This window comes from Phoca vitulina, unplaced genomic scaffold (genome assembly GCF_004348235.1).
Source record: "Phoca vitulina isolate PV1807 unplaced genomic scaffold, GSC_HSeal_1.0 scaffold41, whole genome shotgun sequence".
Taxonomy (NCBI): domain Eukaryota; kingdom Metazoa; phylum Chordata; class Mammalia; order Carnivora; family Phocidae; genus Phoca; species Phoca vitulina.
This window is the reverse complement of record NW_022589744.1, coordinates 16997014-17016791: the sequence shown is the minus strand read 5'-3', so window position 1 is coordinate 17016791 and position 19778 is coordinate 16997014. Positions and strand designations below refer to the sequence as shown.

The following is a 19778-nucleotide window of genomic DNA, read 5'->3' as shown; positions in this document are numbered from 1 at the left end:
GTGAGGTGTGGGATTTCGGGGATCTCCTGCAGGCTGTGAGGTGTGGGACTTCGGGGATCTCCTCTGTCATCATCATCATGAATGTTCCTGTCTCTGTGTTCCAATGTTAGATTCTCTGAAGACACATTGAAGGGATCTCTCTGTAGGAATTGGTGGTGGCCCATGCTGTGGCAGAAGCCTGTGTGTCCAGGAAGGGCCAGGCCACAGGCAACTGGGCTTTGTCCCCACAAGTCCTCATCTTGTTCGCGTGGGATCAGTCTCTTTTATGTTGAGCGGTTTCTTTCTTTTTTGCAGCGTGAGGCTTTGCCACCCACAACACAAAAGAAGTGATCTCATGTAGTTTCTGTACTGGATTAAAATCTTTGTGCTGTGAGTGGCAAAACCTCACAGAGTAATGAGCTTTAATTACACCTTCAGGCTTGTTGAGAATTGAATTTCTTCAAACTCTCTGCCCAGAAGCCCTCCTGTGAAAGCACTCCCTGGTTGCTGTTCTTTCTGTTTTAAACCAAGAACGGTCAGCATTTACATCGTTCATTATGAAATACTTAAGACATCCAGAGACAGAGACACGGAGGACCGACGTCCTGCGCCCGGCTGCCTTTCCCAGCCCCTCAGCAAGGCCAGCGCTGTCCGGGGTGTGAGCGGTGTCTCCCTGAACAATATGCATTACCTGTTTAAAAACGTCATGTCCACAGTAGCATTCTGCCTTTCTCCCCGAAAACTGCTTTTCCGTTCAGCCTCTCGGTTGCCCCTTCATGCGTGACCTCAGGGTGCTGCCTGTCTCCAGGCCACCTCCTGCCAAGGCCTTTCTGCGTCCTGCTTGCAGAGCGGGGCTGACTCCAGCCAGGCCGGCACACCCCGCATTCTGCGTCGGGGCCGCGGCCACCAGGGGGCACGTCTGTGGGTTTGGGGAAACCGCTCCGCTCGCTGCAGCCCCTGCCGGGGGACACTGCTGCCGTGCAGCAAGGAAGGAGACTCTCGAGGAATCTTCCTGATTGGGTCAGAACTTAAAAGCACCAGGAAAGATGGCATTCCTGAGCAGGAACAGGGCCGGTGGCCGGAAGTGCTTTGTGGCCCACAAAGCAGGTGTGTTTGTGGCCATCTCTAAATTGTGTCGGCTCATCATCTACAGTGTCGCCAGAGCAGGCCCCGCAGCCCCCCAGCGGGCGCCTGAGCTCCTGGGGTCTGGACTGGGGCCCGCCTTTCCCTTGGTCACGTCCACAGACCCCTCGAGACATCGTGATGGGCATTTCCTTCAATCTGCACCTCACACTGAGGAGCACGGACTGTTTAAGAGAAGGAATTACTCGAGAAGTGTCACGACCCTGTGCTGACAACTCCACCAGGGCTGGGGACAGGAGAGGAAGCCGCTGCTGAGCCGCGCGCGCGGCGCACATCCCTCTACTGGTGGGGACCCCACACAGTGCTTCCTGACACGGGCTGCCCCGGCACGTCCTCCGCCTGAAAGGCGAAAACCGTTAGCAGTGACTACCCGAAGCTCCCTGTCCCTTCGTCGTCCTCAGGATTTCCCATTCACCAGAACTCACGTGCACGTCCCTGGTCTTTTGTTCTTAAACTTCCGCTTCTTGGGTGTTGCCAGAGCTGCGCGTGCCTGGCCGTGGGCTGGACCGTCTGGAGCTGGTGGGATGCTCTGGAAGCGCTAACGGCCGGGATCGGGGAGCTACTCACCCGCCAGCCCCGGTGCGCCCACGGCCCAGCCGTCAGAACGCCTGGCGGTCTGGGCAGCTTCTGCAGGAAGCGGAGCCGTGAGACCTCGCACCCGAGCTCACCGGACGTCAGGGTGGCTGCATCCCCCTCAGGCTCCCCAGGGTCTGTGCCTGGCATCCCTCAGGGCCTCTGAGTACATGGACGTGAGAACAGCACATCCTAGGGTCCACGTGGGGCTGTGAGGGCGGGTGAGGCAGTGCGAGCGCGGTTCGTTTGTTCATTCCCTCATTCATTTATCAAGCCAGTACCTCGTGAGCTCTGGAGAGAGGAGGTCCCCAGAACATGCCCTGCTGTGCCCAGGGCTGGGTGGGGAGGAAGGTCTGGGCGCAGCTAGAGGCCCTGCCCACCTGGTTCACCCGCCCCACTCCCCCCCCAGGACCACCATCTGGACCCACCGTGTCCGCTTCCTGGAAGAATGGGTCCTGCCGCACTGGGCAGCTTTCACCATCTGGAACGCGGGCAGGCAGGGCCGCCGGCTTTACCGCAGCCTGACGGCCGGGACACGACGCAAGGTGGGCCCCCCTCCATCCAGCCCAGCAGCTCTGTCCCCCCGGGTCCCCCGTCCCTGAGGCTGGTGTCCTGTGCCCCCCCAGGTGGTTGCCTTCTGTGACGTGGACGAGAACAAGATCAGGAAAGGCTTCTATTGCCACGAGGACTCTCAGGTGTGTGAGACCCAGGACCCCAGGGAAGGCCTCAGTCCCACATGGGTTGCTCACACCACCCCTAGCTCTGTCCCAGGGGACAAGGAGGGGCCACTGCCCAGAACCTTCCTCCTTGGGGAAGGCCACCTGTGTCTGGACAGCTGCCAGGCCCAGCAGCAGTGGCCCCCATCTCCTGGGGGTCTCGGGCCCCAGAGTGGCCTGTGTCCCCGCCTGGCCCAGGTCTGTGCATCTGCCGTGCACCTCGGAGCTGGGCAGGGGTGAGGGGTCGGTCCAGCATGGCAGGGCGTCCCGTGGGACCAGCATGGACCCCAGCCCACAACACCTCTTGTTTTTCAGGAAAGGCCTAAGCCTCGGGTTCCAATCCTGCACTTCCGAGCTGCCCAGCCACCCTTCGTCATCTGCGTGAAGCTGGTAAGTGTCAGCCATGGCCGTGGCGGGGGTCACACGACCGTGTGGCTGGTACAGGCCCCCAGTTGTGGGATCACGGATGTCTGACATGGAGCCAGACATCCATGCCCTTGGTTTGGGCCACCGGTCTCAAGCTGTACACTAGGGCGGGAGGCTGCCCAGGATGTTGGAAGAGGCCACCATGGTGCCCTCAAAAAATGGGCTGCATTTCTGTAAGAGCAACATTTTTTTGGAAACTTGCTAAGTGCCAGACCTGGGGCACATTCCGGGGGCTCATCAGGTGCTCTGGCAGAGACGAGGGGCTGTGGGCAGTAAAAGCGTCACTGAGAAGCACCTCTGACCAAGCACCACGGCCTCTGCCCCCAGGGCTGTCCGGAGACTTTCCCCCCGTATCCTTGCCTTTTCCCTTGAGGTCACAGGGGCATGGGTGCCGGGCTGTGCTGCGCCCGCCTCTCAGCTCCGTTGGGGTCACACGGCGTGAGGCCTGGGGCACGAGGCCGGTCTGCTTGCCCGTGTCAGGCTGGCCTGTGTGGCCGGATGACTGAATTCCTCATTCCCGACTAACATCCCACATCTGACCGCGGGCCTGGTCATTTCCGGCCTGGCGACGGCACAGCTGTGACGTTCCTGTGACTTTGGAGCAGATGTGAAGGGTCTCGGAAGGTGCCCTCCATGCACGCATGTTCGTGAGGCCACGCGAGGGCTCGTCCCAGCCTATCCCGCCGGACAAGGGCTCAGTTGGGCGGTGCCCTCGGGCGCCTCTGGCCTTGTAATTTCCAGGAGCTCTGCACACTCTGGTGCCAGTCCTTCCTCGGTTGGAGTGGCAAATACTTTTTCCCACGTGAGACTTGCCTTTTCACAGGTTCTTCCAGAAAAAGCTTTTTTGAAGATTGATTTTATTTATTTGAGAGAGAGAGCGAGCACAAGCAGGGGGAGTGGCAGAGGGAGAAGCAGGCTTCCCGCTGAGCAGGGAGCCCGATGCGGGGCTCGATCCCAGGACCCCGGGACCATGACCTGAGCCGAAGGCAGACGCTCAGCAACTGAGCCACCCAGGCGTCCCAGATAAAGTTACTTTTAACGCAGCGGCGTTCATCAACATTTTCCTTACGATGAACACTTTTAGTGTCCTCTTTAGGAAATCGTTCTTCATGGTCAGAAAGGCATATTCTCGTGTACACACACATACAAATGTAAAGTGTCATCTTTTACTTTGGAGTCCCAGCTACGGGGCCAGTTTGGCTCAGCCCTGCCCCAGTGGGTCCCCCAGAGGGGATGGGGGCTGATGGGTGGCAAGGGCCCTGTGCTTTCTGCTGGGGGTCGTGGGGGACACACACGGCCACTTCACCAGCTTCCAACCGTGAGATTGGGCTGGAACCTCAGTCACCAGACACCAGAAGCCTTCATGGAGGCAGCAGCTTTTGCAGAAGGGAGGCAGAGTCTGTCAACATCAGGGAGGAGACCCGCAGGACACGCCTGCCCATCCCTGCGTCCAGCCTTGGGCTCAAGGACGTAAGCCTGCACACAGCAGGACTAGAACAAACCTGTGGAGGGAGGCAGGGAGGGGAGCATCCCTCTTCATTGGTGGCTGGTTAAGACCCCAACCTCTTTGGCATTGACTGGACTTAGCTGCCCACCATGTCTGTGCAGGGCATCAGGCAGGACGGTGCCCCCACGGAGGGCGACCCCGCCAGGCTGTGACCCCAGAATGCGGACGTTGGTCCGGCAGGGGCAGTGGCCCGAGAAGGGCCCCAGGCGGGGCAGGAGGCGCGGCTTCGAGAGGCTGGACTCTGCCCTTTGCTATGGGGCCACTTTGGGGAAGCCCCCCAACTGTGGGAGAGGCTGTCCGGGCTGGCCGTGAGGCAGACTCACTCAGGGCCCCTGGGCCATGGCCGGGCCCGCAATCCAGCCCCGTGGAACCGTGAGAGGCCGACATGTGTCGTCCCAGGCTGCTCGCCTGGCAGGGGCTCATTCCACAGCAGCAGGTGACCAACTTCTAAGGCCCACGGTGGCGAAACTGTCAGAAAAGAACAAGCCAGCCGGGCGGTTAGAGCAGTGCGGCCTTGAGCGTTCGTGTGTAGCTCCGTGTGAACGTGTGCCCGGGAGAGGACGTGCGGGGTCACAGGGTAACCACGTTTTGGGAACCACCGGTTTTCCACAATGGTTGCACCAATTTACACTCCCACCCACCGCGCAAGGGCACCAGCATCTCCACACGTAGTCACTCATTGAGGTGATGATGTTGCGTTTCCCTAACACCCAGCGATGCTGGGGATCCTTTCATCGGCTTGTTGGCCACGTGGGTATCGTCTTTGGAGAAATGTCTGTGCAGGTCCTTTGCCCGTTTTTTATCTGGGTTTTGTCTCATGAAGCCATAACGGTTCTTTGTATGTTCTAGATGCGGTGCAAACACCTCCCGTTCTGCACGTTCTCTCTTCACTTTCTTGATGGGGTCCTTTGACGTACAAAAGTATTTAATTTTGATAAAGTCCAATTTATCTGGTTTTAACTTGGGTGCTCATGTTTTCGGTGCTGTAGCTAAGACACCATCGCCAAATCCAGGACCGCGAACATGTACCCCCATGCTTCCTTCGAAGATTTCGCAGTCCCGGCTCTGGGTTAGCGTGTGGCGTGTGGGAGGCGGCCAGCCCCGTTCTTGAGCTCGTAGCTGTCCGGGCACCGCGCGGCCAGGGCAGCTCCTGTCCCAGACGTCACCCTGAAGTTGTGTTCTGCTTGAACCGCCACGTAATACATTACCATGAGCTAGCCTCATACAATACACACTTTTTTAGATTTTTAAATTTATTTATTTGAGAGAGAGAGCGCACACATGGTGGGGGCAGGGGGAGAGAATCTCAGGCTCCCCGCTGAGCAGGGAGTCCTACACGGGGCTCAGTCCCACGACCCTGAGATCATGACCTGAGCCAAAACCAAGAGGAGGACTCTTAACCGACTGAGCCACCCAGGCGTGCCACCATTTCTTACCTCACAGTTGCTGTGGTTCAGAAATCCAGACGCCACAGGCGGGGCCTCAGGGCCCCTCATGAAGCTGCTGGTGAGGTGCCAGCCACGACGCGGTCGCGTGGGGAGGCTCGCCGGAGCAGCGTCTGCCTCCGTGTTGTCATGGCAGTTGGCCGAAGCCGGACCCTTGAGGGTGTTGGACCGAGGGCTTTAGTTCTTTGCTGGATGTTCCTTGCCGTGTGGCCCCCTCTACGTGGCAGCATATTCTCTCGAAGCCGGCAAGGGGCAGGGTCTGCTAGCGAGACAGAGGACACGATAATGTGTCACCAAATCACAGAAGTGGCCTCCCACCCCTTCCTTGGCTGTGCCGTGGCCAGTCCCGGCTGCACTCCAGGGGAGGGGGTGACATGGACCCACCTGTCTACCTCTCTGCAGCATGTGCCCACCTGACTGGGTTTTCTAGTGTGAAAGCAGTTTCCTAACAAGCCTGTTTAAAGCCAAGATGAGCACGGTTCCAAGTTGCCAGGGAAACTGGACAATAACTATGAGGCCACATGGAAAATTTAATTTAAAATGAAAATTTAAATTCTGTACAAATTATACATAATTTCTCAGAGGAGATGAGCTCAGTTAAGGGTCTATTTCTCTGGGACCAAAAACTGCCGGGAACTAGAACCCTTGCCCCCAGTGCAAACCCTTCCTGGAGGGCAGGCTTTGGGTGGGAAGTGAGCTTCCTTTCCCGTCACCCACTATATCCCCGGAGAGGTGCCTACAGGCACCTGTTTTTCGAATATTCTGCCAAAATTAACCAACACAAACATAAGTGTTTGCATGGTTTTTTAAACCAATGGCAGCATAGTATACGTATCTTTTCTGTGTTTTGCTTTTTTTTTTTTTTTTTACATAATACATTTTGCAGATTATTCCATATAAACCCACTGGTGCCATCTGACTCTGCTGTCGTCTTTTAATTGAGCAGGAAGCTTTCATCGTGTCATGTGGCCATCCCCATGCGGTGTGTCCCTGTGAGGCGTGTCCCCATGCAAACCGTCCCCGTGTCCCCGTGCCTATAAGCGAGGGGCAGGAAGGGGTCTGTTGACATTTCTTTGAGTCTGGGTTCAGACCCCTGCAAAGGGGGGCAGGGGTGTCATGGGGGCCCCAGGACGAGGCACAAAGAGCAAAGCTGGTGTGCCCAGGACAGATGGGTGAAGCAGAGCTGCCCGTGGGGGTCATTTCCTTCCCTTAGTCGCTGTGTCAGCTACCTTTTGCAGGGAGGGACCAAGTTTGAGCTGGGGGGTGTGTATGCCTCAGGGGACCCCCCACCCCTCCCGCCCACTGAAGACCAGCAGGATATTGTGGCCAACTTCTCACAATGGCCCCCCCCCCCATCTCCAGCCCCTTTCAACAGAGAAGTTCATTGTGGACCACGTGACAGGTGGCCACAGGCGACCACCCCAGGCCCCCTTGGGAGGGCCTCTGGGGGTCCCAGTGCGGGCTGGGGGAGGCTTGGATCAAGCCAGACATGCTGTTCCTCCCACAGGACCTCACCGGGGGTGCATTTGAAGACAACCTGAGGTCACTGCACCTGCAGGAAGGCCGGGACTTCCTTCACTTCAGCTGATGGGCCCACGGCAGCTGCCCCCAGGTACGTGGGATTGAGGGTGCTAAGGAGGGGTGGCCCACGGCCCTGAGGGGGAACATGCGAGGTGGGAGGTGTACCAGATGCCCAGCAAGCCCCCTTCCTTACGGGGCTGGCCCTTCACCTGCAGGGCGTGTGTGTGAGTGTGTTTTTAACCAGGATGTGGTTTACATGCAGCAAAAGGCAGAGCCGTGAGCCCACAGCCTGAGGGGCGTGTGTCCCTGACCGTGTGTGCGGCGCGCACACTCCCCTGCCCTGGGGGCACCGCCACCGCCCAGCGCATGGCATCTGCCATGCCAGGAGCTCGTTAGCTCACGCTCCTGACAGACACCTGTGCCGCGAGGACGACAGCTGCTGGGCGCTCGGGTCCCGCCATGGTGGACGTTTGATTCTGTCGATGTTGGGCAAACCCGGGGCCCAGTTCCTGGGTCTGACTTGGTTCGCGATGTGGAAGTACAGACCGGCGACTGAGGACAGAGGCTGTGTGCTCTGAGCTGGCAGGGCAGGCAGCAGCCGGTCCCATGAGGATGGCAGAGGCTTGAGGGCGTGGGAAAGGGGGCTCCGGGGCCCCAGTGCCGCCCTCGCGGTTGGTCAGGGGAACATGTTTGGCCCCCTCTGGTGGGTCCCCGGTTGCGGGAGGGGTGAGTCAGGAAAGCCGGCAGTTATCGACGGTGTCCTGGCTGTTTCGGGCTGCTGGCTACAGGGTTACTGCTTGCCTTCCTGAACTGGCCACTGCGGGCAGTGGGCAGGGCGTCGTGTTTGCGGGTGTTCTGGCACCTTGAGTCTCCCAGGCCTGGGAAACCCAGTGCTCAACCCATCAGCCGTGAGCGACCGCGGGTGATGCGGAGCCGGCTCGGCTTTGCCTGTCTCAGGACCCAAGCAACAAGGCCACTGATGACGCTGTGTCCTTAGGGACTTGTGCCGGAGGCAGGGGTGACCCTGCTGGCAGGAACCCTGTGGTAAGGGCTCGAACGAACGAGGCAAGGATCCCGAGTGGGCTCCAGTAACCCGGAGCGGCCTCATGGTGGGGCTCGCGGGAGTCAGAATGAGAAGCTGGGCTGCGTTCCGAGTAATGGTGCAGGAGGAGCTGCTCCGAGGCAGGAGGACCCGGCATCCTGCTTCACACTCAGCGTCTCTTACAGACACCTTTGGTTTTATACTGAATACTTCCTGCCACTCTTGTCCGTTTTGCAGATCCTGCTTGCTTCAAACACTGCTCATCCTGTGTGCCCGCTGCTTGCTCCTGTTTGCTCAGCATACCCCCTGGGAGCTGCTCAGCCGGGACCATTTCCCACCCACACTTCATTCACCAGAGCAGTGTCTCCCACTGGGGCTGAACCCACCCCCAAAATCTAGCAACATCTGGCGGTAGTTTTGTTGTGCGAGTGGAGAAGGGGCTTTGCTCCTGGCATCTGGGATGTTGCTGAAGACTAGTTCAGCAGCGCCTAAGTGGTGCCGTCGGTTGAACGTCCAACTCTTGGCTTCAGCTCAGCTCATGATCTCTGGATGGTGAGATCGAGCCCCACGTCGGGCTCTGTGCTCAGCATGGAGTCTACTTGAGATTCTCTCTCCCTCTGCCCCTCCCCCTCCAAAAAAACCTGGAATTATTCAGCCCCAAGTGCCAACAGTGCTGAGGCTAAAAACCTAGCTATGCATTCGAGGCCTGTGTCATCTGGATGTGACTCTTCAGTGATGGTTTTCCCACGTATGCGGTTCTGCCACGTGGACCGTTCCTTTCCCTCGCACGGCAGGGGCCCCTGCGGTCAGGGGGTGGGCAGCACTGCGGCCGCACATGCGGGGTGTGCTCCTACCCCCGCGAGGGGTCTGCAGGCTCCAGCATCTGGGGACGAGCCCCCGTGACTCTCTGTACACACCAAATTCTTTCTGCAGTCTCTCCTATTTTTCTGGATAATTTCTTCAGCTGTGTCTAGTTGGTTGTTTAAATCCATCCAGGGAGCTTTTCCCCCCAATCTCTTGATAATTTCTAGCCCTTTCAAAAAACAAATGTCCTATTTTGTGGCTGATATTACCAACATCTCAGTCTTTTGGTGTCTGCTTCCATTAAGTCTTGCTGATAATTCCGTTTGTGTATTTTGTGACCCTTCTGGAGCGTGGGTTTGGGTTCTTCCCGTTCTGTCCATAGAGATGAGCCTGCACACTTTCACAGAGGTTTCTGCCTCTTCTGCCCACTGTCTGGGAGCACCACTGGTTGGGCCGGCAGTTTGAGCACATTTTCCGGGTTAGTTTTGAGAGCTGCACAGGTTCCTCCGGGCGGACCTCCAGGAGACTCCTTCCCCCGCCAGCTCCAGGGGAGACGGTGACAAGGTGCCGTCCCCTCGCTCTCATCCGTGCTGCTGCTGAGGGCGCAGCCACCCAGGGTCCCAGCTCCGCATGGGCCTTATGTCCTACCCCCACACTGCCGCCGGAACGAGACTTCCCTACGTGTCTCAGGCTCGACAGACACGGATGCTCAGGACCCAGTGCCCGCTCACGGGGAGGTTCGGTTTTGTGCCGTGCACGTGGCCCCTCCCAGCTCCCGGTGCACATTCTGTTCCAGGCACACTGGCTTCTTGCTCCTCCTCAGACTCACCGAGCTCTTTCCTTTCTGGAGCCACAAGGTGCTCTCCTCTGTCCGGTGCCCACCCACTGCACAGCCCCTCCACGGCAGCCCACACGCTGCCCACTGCATGTTGCCCCCGGGCCCTGGTTGTGCTAACAGGTCTGCTCCTGGCTACACTCTAAGCTGTGAGTGTGTGGGGCTCCTCTCACCTAGATCTACCACCCGGGCCCGGGGGGCCCTCCGGGAACTGCAGCTGCAACCTGGTCAGAGCGAGGGGGACCCACGGAGCTGACGTGGCTGAGGGCGAGCAGAGGCGCGGGGCCGTGTGCAGCCAGCGGGTCAGGGTGGTTCCGCTCGGGCTGCAGTCAGGCCGCAGTGGTGAGGGAGGGCTGTGCAGTACGGTGTTGGGGCTGTGGTGAGCTCGCCCGGCTCCAGGTCTCCAAAAGGGCTTCTCTTGGGAATCTTGTGGATTTTTATTATTTATTTTTTTAAAGATTTTATTTATTTGACAGAGAGACACAGCGAGAGAGGGAACACAGCAGGGGGAGTGGCAGAGGGAGAAGCAGGCTTCCCGTGGAGCAGGGAGCCCGACGTGGGGCTCGATCCCAGGACCTCGGGATCACGACCTGAGCCAAAGGCACTCAACCGACCGAGCCACCCAGGCGCCCCTGAATCTTGTGGATTTTTAAAAAGACACTAAAAACAGTTCATCGTATTGCTTCTCAGAAGCGGCTTGCTTGGCTTTCTGCAGCTAAGGTCCAGACACTGCTCTGCGGGTACCGTTCCCCCCCCCAGTCCTCTGGGACCCTGGTGTATGACCCCCGCCAGCCGAGGGATCTCTGACTAGTCTTCCATCTAAAATGGAGAGCTCCCTACTTATTTTTGAGAGGGAAGCATGTTTTAAGGTTTGAATAAAATAGAAGTTAATCCACGAAGTAACACCAGACTTTCTCTTTCAGGGGGTCTGAGAGGAGGTGTAGCCCATGGAAGGTAAACGCTCCACAAGTCAGCAGCTTAGCCCAGGCAAGAAAACCGCTCCCTGTGAAGGAAGCAGCAGCCAGGGCTGCCAGGACCCATTGGCTCCCTCGGCCCCCACTGCCACACGCACCCGCGGGGGCAGCTCGTTCCCCAGCCCAGACACCGTCCGTCCTCGGTTCATGGCCCCGACCACAGCACGGCCACCACCTTCGCCTCACATGTGTGTGGCAGTGCCCGTGACGCCGCGGTCCAGGCCTCAGCCCGCGAGACAGCGTACAGGGCGTGGCCACGTGAGCCCTGAGGTGGCGAACCTTCGTGCACGTCGGCCTCGCTGGCCTTTAGGTTAGGTCTGCTCGGGGCAGTTAGAAAGAGGCACTTTCTCAGGAACGAAGGAATCAGCTGTGGAGCTTCCCACATGGCGCCAGAGAACCCGGTATCCTGAAGAACATCCGCCGTGGCAGATGCTGGGGTGGCCACACACCTACCTCTCGGTCGGGTTCCTAACTAGCTGCCACGAGCCTCTCCTGTGGGGTCACAGCCCGTCTCAGGCAGGATTCTTTGGTTGCACAAAACTGTGAGGGGTTGGTGGCCACGGGCAATGCCCACATGTGCTGGGCACAACAACGGGGCCGGGGGGAGGGGAGGGGAGGAACTTGGGACCTGGGCCTGGTCGCCCAGGGCCACCCCCTGCACCCCTCCCCAATCAGTGTCAGACACAGAGACAGAACTGCTTAGGACATGATTTTATAGACGGGGGTTCCCAGGGACATGAAGACAAAAGCACCAACACCCCAGGACACGTGTGAGGAAAAGCCACTGCTGTGGTGACCATCTGCAAGTCCCTCAGCGCCGCGTCCAGATGTCTCGTGCTGACCATCATCGGGCTCCTCCTCTGTGCTGGGTGGGCAGGGGGGCCTCAGCGGGTGCCAGGCTGTGGGGGACACAGCACAAGGTCAGTACCGCCCCCCCCCGAACCCCGTGGCCGACACGACCTGGGGAGCAGCGGGGAGGTCCCCGGTACTCTGCCCCCCATTTTCATCTACCCGTGCGTCAGATTTTCCTGATAAAAGCATACACGGCACGTTTAGTTGGAAAGCCCATGTTGTGCTTGGCCTGCCGTCCCCACTCCTCACGGTGCCACCCGGGGGGCCTAAGAGAAGACGGGCACGGCCACCACCCCATGTGGCAGCAGGGGGGAGCAGGAAAACCATCCCAGAAATAACAGCGTGATTCCAGGTGCCCAGAGGACGAAAGACTGAAAAGCTGACAGGACACAGAGGAAAGAGGCTGCTCGGAAGGCTGGCAGGGGGTCACGTGCTGGGACAGTGGCTGGTGCCACCCTCCCTTCACGCCGCCAGGCACCCGCGGTCCTCACTGGAAGACCCGCAGGAAAACTGAGATCAGACAAGAATCAAAGATGGCAGCCGTAAACCCAACCGAATCGTAATCACACGTTAAGTAGAAGGACACAAAACACTCCCAACGAGTTGATAATTAAAGTAGATTAAAAACAGATAAGACCTAATTATCATTTATAAGCCGTCTACTTAAATGTAAGAAAACACAGAAAGGAAAACGTGTAAATGACACCAAAAATCCAGTGTGGCCGCATTACCATCAGACAAAGCAGACTGGAGGGCACAGAGCATTCTTACAGGCAGAGTATTTCCAAGTGATGGTCAGGTCACCAAGACGGTGGCACAAACTTAAGCCCACAGGCACCCAGTGCCGTCGCTTGCGACATACCGCGACACCGAGACGTCAGAACGAGGAGCGGGCAGGCAGGTTCGGGAAGCCCTGAGGGCATTTGGGGAACAGCCGCATGTTCGCAGCCTCATCAGAGTGGAGCCCCCCCAACGCGGAGATGGACAAATGCAGACTTGGCCTGGAGCAGAGGCTGCTGGAGCTCACCACAGAGCGGAAGGCACGCCTGAGTGCCGACTCGACAAGCTGCCGGAGGCGGGTGTGAGCTAGCAGGAGGGCAAGACTCTGGGGGTGCCATCTTGGGGGGAGCCCGCAGGTTCACCTGGTCATAAACCTGGAAAGCCCCCTGCACTCTGGCAGCTGACTGCTGTGAGTCGCACCTGGGCATCTCCAGCACGAGGGTCTCCTATCCAGGGGACAGGCCTGAGCCCATGACACCTACAGGGGGACGGCGGGGAGCCCAAGGCTGAGGTTTGCTCAGATGACTACAAACTGCCCCACATCCTGCCACCTCTCCAGCAGGACTCCAGGGTCACGGCCATGGGTCCGCTCTCAAAGAGCACCCAGACACCAATCCTCGGAGGGGGACAGTGCAGGGACGCCCCAGGCAAGGGCATGACGTGCTGGAGAAGTTCAAAGCTCTGGAGGCTGCTGCAGTACCGAACACACAGGGGCCCCTGCCAGACAAACAGACCTTCACAGGCCTGAGGCCCACTTGCCTCAGTTCCTGCTACCAGCACAACATGTCTGGCTTTCAAGACAAACTTACAAAACGTGCTAAGAGGCAAGAAAAAGCAGTTGGGAGAGACGGTACCAAAACCAGACTCAGACGTGCAGAGTTGGAATGACCAGACGGGGTTTAAAACAACTATCATTAATGTGCCAGGAGCTCTGATGGGGAAAGTGGGTGCCACCAAGGACAGACGGGCAGTGAAAGCAGAGGCGGAAAGTCTAAGGAAGAATCAAAGGAAATGCCAGAAATCAGACACACAGTAACAGAAATGAAGACTAGACATCATCAGGGAAAGAATCCGTCAACCTGAAGATTGGTCAATAGAAACTTCCCAAATTGAAATGCCAAGAGAGAAAAGAAAGGAAAAACAAACAGAATTCCAAGAGCTGGAACAGTGTGGCATCCCTTCTCCAATCCATAAAGCACAAAGCGCTCCTGAGTGCTCAAGGCTGCAAGCCTCAGCATCACAGACACCAGTCCTTGCCAGGTGGACCCGCAGGCTCCAAGCCACCCTCGGCCGAATGCCTGGCTGGTTCCGCGGTGCAAACTGACGAGACTATTCTGCAGGGGTTTCTGAAACCCTAAAGGCCAAGAGTCAAGATGGTCTTAGAAAAATAAAACTGGAGATGGACTCACGTGAGCACCACGACATCCCATAAGACCCGCCTGTGTCTGGCTTACAGACAGAGACCCGGAGGACAGAGGACCCAAGAGGAGAGCCCCACGTGTGGCCCAACTTTGGCCATGGTGACACTGGCCAGAATGGAGCTGCATGGACTGCGCACGGAAGACGCATCTGCTGACCTTTCCCCAGTACCACATGCAAATGCCAGTCCAGAGTGGCCTCAAATCTAAATGTAGGAGACGAAACAATAAAGCTTTAAGAAACACCGAGGAGACACAGCCTTAGAATCAGTAAAGACCTTAAACAGACCCATGAAACAGAACAGAAAGGGAAGAAAGGGTAAGTTGGAACCTATGAAACCTAAGGATGAGAAAGCTGCCCCCAGAGGGGGAGATCCTGCAGACACAGGTCCAGAGCCCATATGCATCAGACAGCCCAGAAAAAGCACAGAAGGGGACGCACACGCCAACAACCACAACGCACAGCACATGCAGTGCGAGCACGTTCTGGAACCTGCCCGCCAGCACCGGGGGCAGCAACCCTCCAGCCCAGCAGCAGCAGCCAGCCCAGGAGGCTCCACCCTTGAGCCAGGTGCTCGTCCCTCGTGTGCGCAGAGCTGGACAGCGCTCACTTCTGTATGTATGGATGTTCTTGCTCAGTAAAAGCTCAAAAGCAGTCAGGGATCCAACCCAGGTCCAGGGGAATATGGCCAGCGAGGCAGGATCAGGAGCGCCGTGGGGCCGAGGAACCGCCTCCGAGCCCAGCATTCACAGAACACACGGCTGTGCCCTGCACTGGAGCTCCAGTGGAGCCCACAGCCTGAGTCCACCCTGATCCCCTGCAAGCGCACACGCAAGAGCCTAAAATCCCCCAACAGCCACGCAGAACCTGGAAGGACAGCTCGGGGCCCTGCGAGCTCAGAAAACTGCATCTACCGTGCACACACCAACGCCGTGGAAAAGACTAACGCCTCACTGGGCAGCCCCGGAGAGTCTGGGGGTGACAAAGTCCCCGGACAGGACGAGTGTCCGGGGAGATGGTGATGGTGGAAACCAGACAGCGGCACTGAGGACCTCATGTGAGAGGAGCGAGCCCGGTCGCTGCCAACTCCGCTGAGGGCTGGCGGCACAGGACAGCCACCTGCCAGGCAGAGGGCCTGTCCTGGATGTCGTGCCCACAGGACACACCTGGCACGTGCCTGGTGGGGACAAGGCAGGCAGGAGCCTTTGAGGAGGAGCCGGCAAAAGCACACGAGGGGCTGGCGGGGTGGGGAAACACACCAGCCGGTCAGTACAACCCAGAACGTTCCAGACTCAAGCTCAGAATGGTGGCTCGCGTGGGAAGGGCCCCCGAGTCTCACAGGGCCGAGGGCCATGCGGTTACCTTGGGGACCAGCTGAGGTCTGGGCACGCCAAGGAGGTCACACAGGCGGTTCCGCTGGCCTCTCACGAGCGGGAGCTCCGCGTCCCTGGGGAAGAGAGGGCAAGAGCAGCTTCAGCAGCGCGGACGGTCGGCTTGCAGTTAAGCCTGTCATGAGCCATAAACTCTCAGGCAACTGCCCGCTGGGTGCGCAGAACCCCAGCATCTTAGTTTCCGCGGTGGGGGGACCAGGGAAAACAGCACCAGGAAAACCCTCGCTCGGGTGTGGGTGATACACAGCCCTTGCTCCTGGCACCCTTCTGGGGAAACCATGGAGGAGGAGCCCCCAAAAGGGGGTGCCCCACAGGGAGGCGTGGCCCCCAGACTTCCAGAAATGCTGAGACTTGGAAAGGTGGGGTAGGTGAGTTTTTAAAGTTTTATTTGACCCCCTGAAAGCTGTTTATCACTTTCATAAAAATAAAGATTAAATTATCTTTTTCTTTTAGAATAAAAAAACAAACAAATTACTGTAAAATCCTTTGGCATTTCCTTCAACAGAAAGCGACTGGGTTGTGGGGAAAGAGCCCTGTGCGCCCCACGTGGGGAGGAAGGAGCAACCGGGCGCTTCAGCACCAGGCCCCCCTTCCAGGCTGTCTTAGAATCGCATCTGCTAGATGCCTGTGCGTTTGTGAAGTTGACCACATGGCCGCGCACTCCGCAGGAAGAACCACGACTCTATCCGCAGACGCCGAAGAGAGCGGGCCCTGGGGAACGGGGTCGGGTCAGCAGCCCATTGCTCAGAGAGCGGGGGCACCCATGTTTTCTGTTCTGGAGCTTTCATGAGCGGCTCCCGCAAAGACGTTCGCTGAACTCCCTCATCCCCAAGATAAATGTCTCCCTGAGAACCCTGAGGAAGCCCTAGAACCAAAGGCCCTCTTCTGTCCACACCCCAGCCAGGGAGCCGGCCCCTGAGGCTCTGTGCACAGCTCAGCCCTCTTAGGAACATCACAATCTCGAGGGAAACGCACATAAACACATACACGTGTCCTCGCCTGCTGATGTGAGCGCGCGGACCCTAACAGAGCCCAGTCCACCATCGGCACAAAGGCTCCTTATCACTGGTGCCTCCAGGGACCACCTCCAGACCTCTCCAAGATGGGTGGGGAGGGGACGGGAGGGGTCGCCTTGTAGGGGTGCACCCGCAGCTGAGCGTGTGCCTGGACCGTAGCGGGTATCCCCCATGTGTCTGTTGGGACTCGTTATCCGGTGCGCCCCAGGCTGTACCCTCCTGCTCTCAGACACGCTGCCCGTGTGCCCTCCTCCATTAGCCCTGGCCCCCATTCCTCACACGTCTTCAACCCTGCCATCCCAACGCATCAAGTCTGAAAGCCGACAGACACCACAGGACGCTGTACCGGAAACAAGTCTGGGGCCCAGCTCTGCCTTGAGGGACCCAGGAGAAGCCAATGGCCCTGGGTGCCCCAGGAAAGAACTGGATGTCGGGGACAGGGGGCACCTGTTCCACCCTTCCTGATGTCCCACCACGGCGTCCCGCCACGGCCACCATGCGAGCGCGTCCCCGCAGAGGGTAAACGGCCTCCTGCACCACTCCCTTCTTGGCACTCCTGACACTGCCATTCAGGGGCAGGGGAGCCATTCCTGAAGTGACCCCATCAGCACCGAGAGCCTGCGATGCTATTAAGTCAACAAAAGCAGCCCAACGAGACACACACAATCAGTGGTCAGAACCACCCACCTTTGCACTCTGAACACCTTCCCACCTGAACGGGAGGCGCCCCCTCCCCGCCCTGTGTCCAGGGGGCCTGCCCAGCCCCTTGGGTATCAGTGGGGACCTGTGGGCAGACATAAGGTCACCACCTCCTCAGAGCAGAGGCGTCGAGGGCCGGGACCCCTGCTTTCCCTGTCGCTTCAGAGGGTTTGTCGGGGAGGCCTCGGGGACAGGAAGGGAGATTCTGGACATCCCCATTCACCGAGATGCCGCCCCTAACCCGGCAGGAAGACGGGAAGGGGCCTCGCACTCACCAGGCCGTGGTGCCCAGCACAGTCATGACCTCATCAAGGACGTCCTCACTCATGATGTCACCGTAGGTGAGCAGCATCTCGTACACCTGGCTAGCCGTGGTCTTCCGGATCTGGGCAGGATGGAGCACGTCAACAGGAGGGAAACACCCATGAGAACCCAGGGGGACAGGACCCTGACCAGGGAGCCAACCCCGGGTCCAAATGGAACCTGAGACCTGCTTGGGCACCATGCAGGCTGTTAATAAGGAGGTGACCTGGGATCCTGGCTCAGGAGACCCTGGCCACGGCTTGACAGGTGACCCCGCAGGCTGTGGCCTGGGCCACCCCGTTCCCCTGCCGCCCCCATGGCAGCCTCATCAGGGAGAAGCCAGGCCACCTTGCTCTGACTGAAATGCTTCATGGAAAACCTGGCCCTCATCAGGGAAACTGCCTCACCTGCTTTCTTCCCTAGCTGCCCACCGGCAACTCCGCTCATGGGGCGGGATGGTCTCAGAAGCCCCGGGGCCCACGCCAGGGCAACTCAGCAGGCTGGGCAGCCTGAGAACCCGCATTTCTGATGGGGGGTTGCAGCCGGGCCCAGACTGGACCCCACTTTGAGCCAATGGGTTAGGTGTAAATGTCACTTGTCCCTTTTAGGAAAATGACACATTGGGATTATCTGAAGAGCGTTTTTTTAGCCAGTGGAAAATGGAATTTGCAGGACAGCTGACCTGGGCAGGTGGCGTGTGAGTGAGGGTGCTGTCAGGCCCAGGGCCCCTCGCACACGCTGCAGGGGTCGGGGCCGCGGCGCCACCACGGAGGACGCCTGGAGCGGGGCACTCACCACGGGGAACTGGTGGCAGAGCAGAAGGCTCAGCTGCAGGAGCACCTTCCTCCTCACGTCGCCCGGGAACTGCACCATCCCACAGAACCTGCAACAACACTGACCTCCAGCCTCGGGGGAACCGGGCCTGTGTCCGCGAAAACCTGCCCCACGTGAGCACGCTCCCCAAAACGAGGCACAGCCCCTCCCGGGAGGCCGTCGCAGCTGACCCCTGCGAGAGACACAGGTGTTCTCCGCGGACGTCAGAGCACCAACTCCAGACGCACGGAGACTAAGATGAAGTCCGCGTCTCTCCCTCCTGACCGCCCTTCCCTTCACCGTCACAGCGGGGAACTCAGAACTTACACCGCGACGCTGGACCGCAGTTTCTGCACGTCCTTGGACTTCTTGATTTCCTCCTTACAAAGCGCGAGCAGCTTCACACTGAAGGGGTGGCTAAAAGGGAAGAACACGATGCCAGAGACGAGCTTTCAGCGAGCATGTGCCGCACGGACATGCTGTGGCATCCGGCGACGGCGCTGCCACCAGATGATCAGAGGGCCTTGTCCCCCAGGGGTGCCACGCAGCCACACTAACTGGCTCCTTGGCCAGTGCCTGTCCCCGGCATGCGCCTCCCCACCCTCACCAACCGGAGGGGCACACAGACAGCCCATCCCCGGCAAGTCCAGCGAGTGCAGGCTCAGCCCGGGATCAAAGGAAGCGATGACCAGCTTGTAACCAGGCCCAGCTCCCGGGTCCAAGGAGAACCCAGGAGTGGCCGGAGCATGGACACACGTCCTCCTCCACTCTGCACAGCTGAGGACGACGTGGGGCCAGGCCAGCAAGGCCAGCAAGGCTCCCAACGACACAGACATGGTCCTCCTCTCCAAGCCGCTGCTGGGGGTTCCACTGCCCCCGCTCCCTCTTCTTTGTCTTCAGGGAAAGTGGCCCTTGGTCTCCCTCCACCTGCTGGCGCCCCCACCCACCTCCTCCAGGTCCCTGTCACCCAGAGCTGTCGGTATGCAGCTCCAGCCCCCTCCCCTCTTCAGGCGTCTCCCCACAGCTCACTGAAACGCTTGTTGGGGACCGAGTGACCACCACGTCCTCCACCTACGTGACCACATGACTCACACCACTGACAACCTACTGTGACGTGCTCTTCCAGCTCGGCCTACTTCCCCGTGGCTCTGTTCCCCGTCCTCCTAACAACAGGACACCCCACAGCTCCACTGGGGCCTTTCTTGGTCTACACCCGCTCCCTTGCTGACCTCATACGCCTCATACGGATTCATATGCCCCCCCACCCTCTGAGTACTTTCCACTGGATTACAGCCTTGAATATCCATCTCCTCTGAGAGATGTTCTTTAGACAGAAAAGCATGACCCCAGATTCGGGCCGGGCCCGGGGGCGTGGGACAGAGTGGGAGACAATTAACATGGGAAAACACCAGGCGGGGCCCACCTGGCACAGCTCTTCCCAAGTCCCTGAAACGTGCCCAGAAGGAAGCTCCAGCCCCCCGCTCCCCGCCAGGGCATAAGATGCCCAGCCCAGGGGCAAAGCCCTCAAGGTCTGGGATCC

General features: G+C 58.9%; 2 protein-coding genes across 5 annotated transcripts in view; one reads left to right on the top strand and one right to left on the bottom strand.

The window, feature by feature from the left end:
- The window catches only part of B3GNTL1 (UDP-GlcNAc:betaGal beta-1,3-N-acetylglucosaminyltransferase like 1), a 93385-nt gene extending 82881 nt beyond the window's left edge, over positions 1–10504 (top strand). Inside the window, exons 9-13 of the mRNA XM_032429998.1 lie at positions 2105–2240; positions 2322–2390; positions 2727–2801; positions 7297–7401; positions 10468–10504. Of these exons, the coding sequence (XP_032285889.1) occupies positions 2105–2240; positions 2322–2390; positions 2727–2801; positions 7297–7377 (361 nt within the window). The 3' untranslated portion in view covers positions 7378–7401; positions 10468–10504. The remainder of the gene's footprint in view (positions 1–2104; positions 2241–2321; positions 2391–2726; positions 2802–7296; positions 7402–10467) is intronic.
- Positions 10505–11661: 1157 nt separating this feature from the next.
- Positions 11662–19778, bottom strand: part of TBCD (tubulin folding cofactor D) — a 156889-nt gene continuing 148772 nt past the window's right edge. For all 4 annotated transcript variants that reach the window (XM_032429794.1, XM_032429795.1, XM_032429792.1 and 1 more), the window contains 5 exons: positions 18566–18655; positions 18221–18308; positions 17398–17507; positions 15379–15463; positions 11662–11864 (listed from right to left, as the gene is read on the bottom strand). In XM_032429794.1, coding sequence (XP_032285685.1) covers positions 11850–11864; positions 15379–15463; positions 17398–17507; positions 18221–18308; positions 18566–18655 — 388 coding nt within the window. In that variant the 3' untranslated portion in view covers positions 11662–11849. The remainder of the gene's footprint in view (positions 11865–15378; positions 15464–17397; positions 17508–18220; positions 18309–18565; positions 18656–19778) is intronic.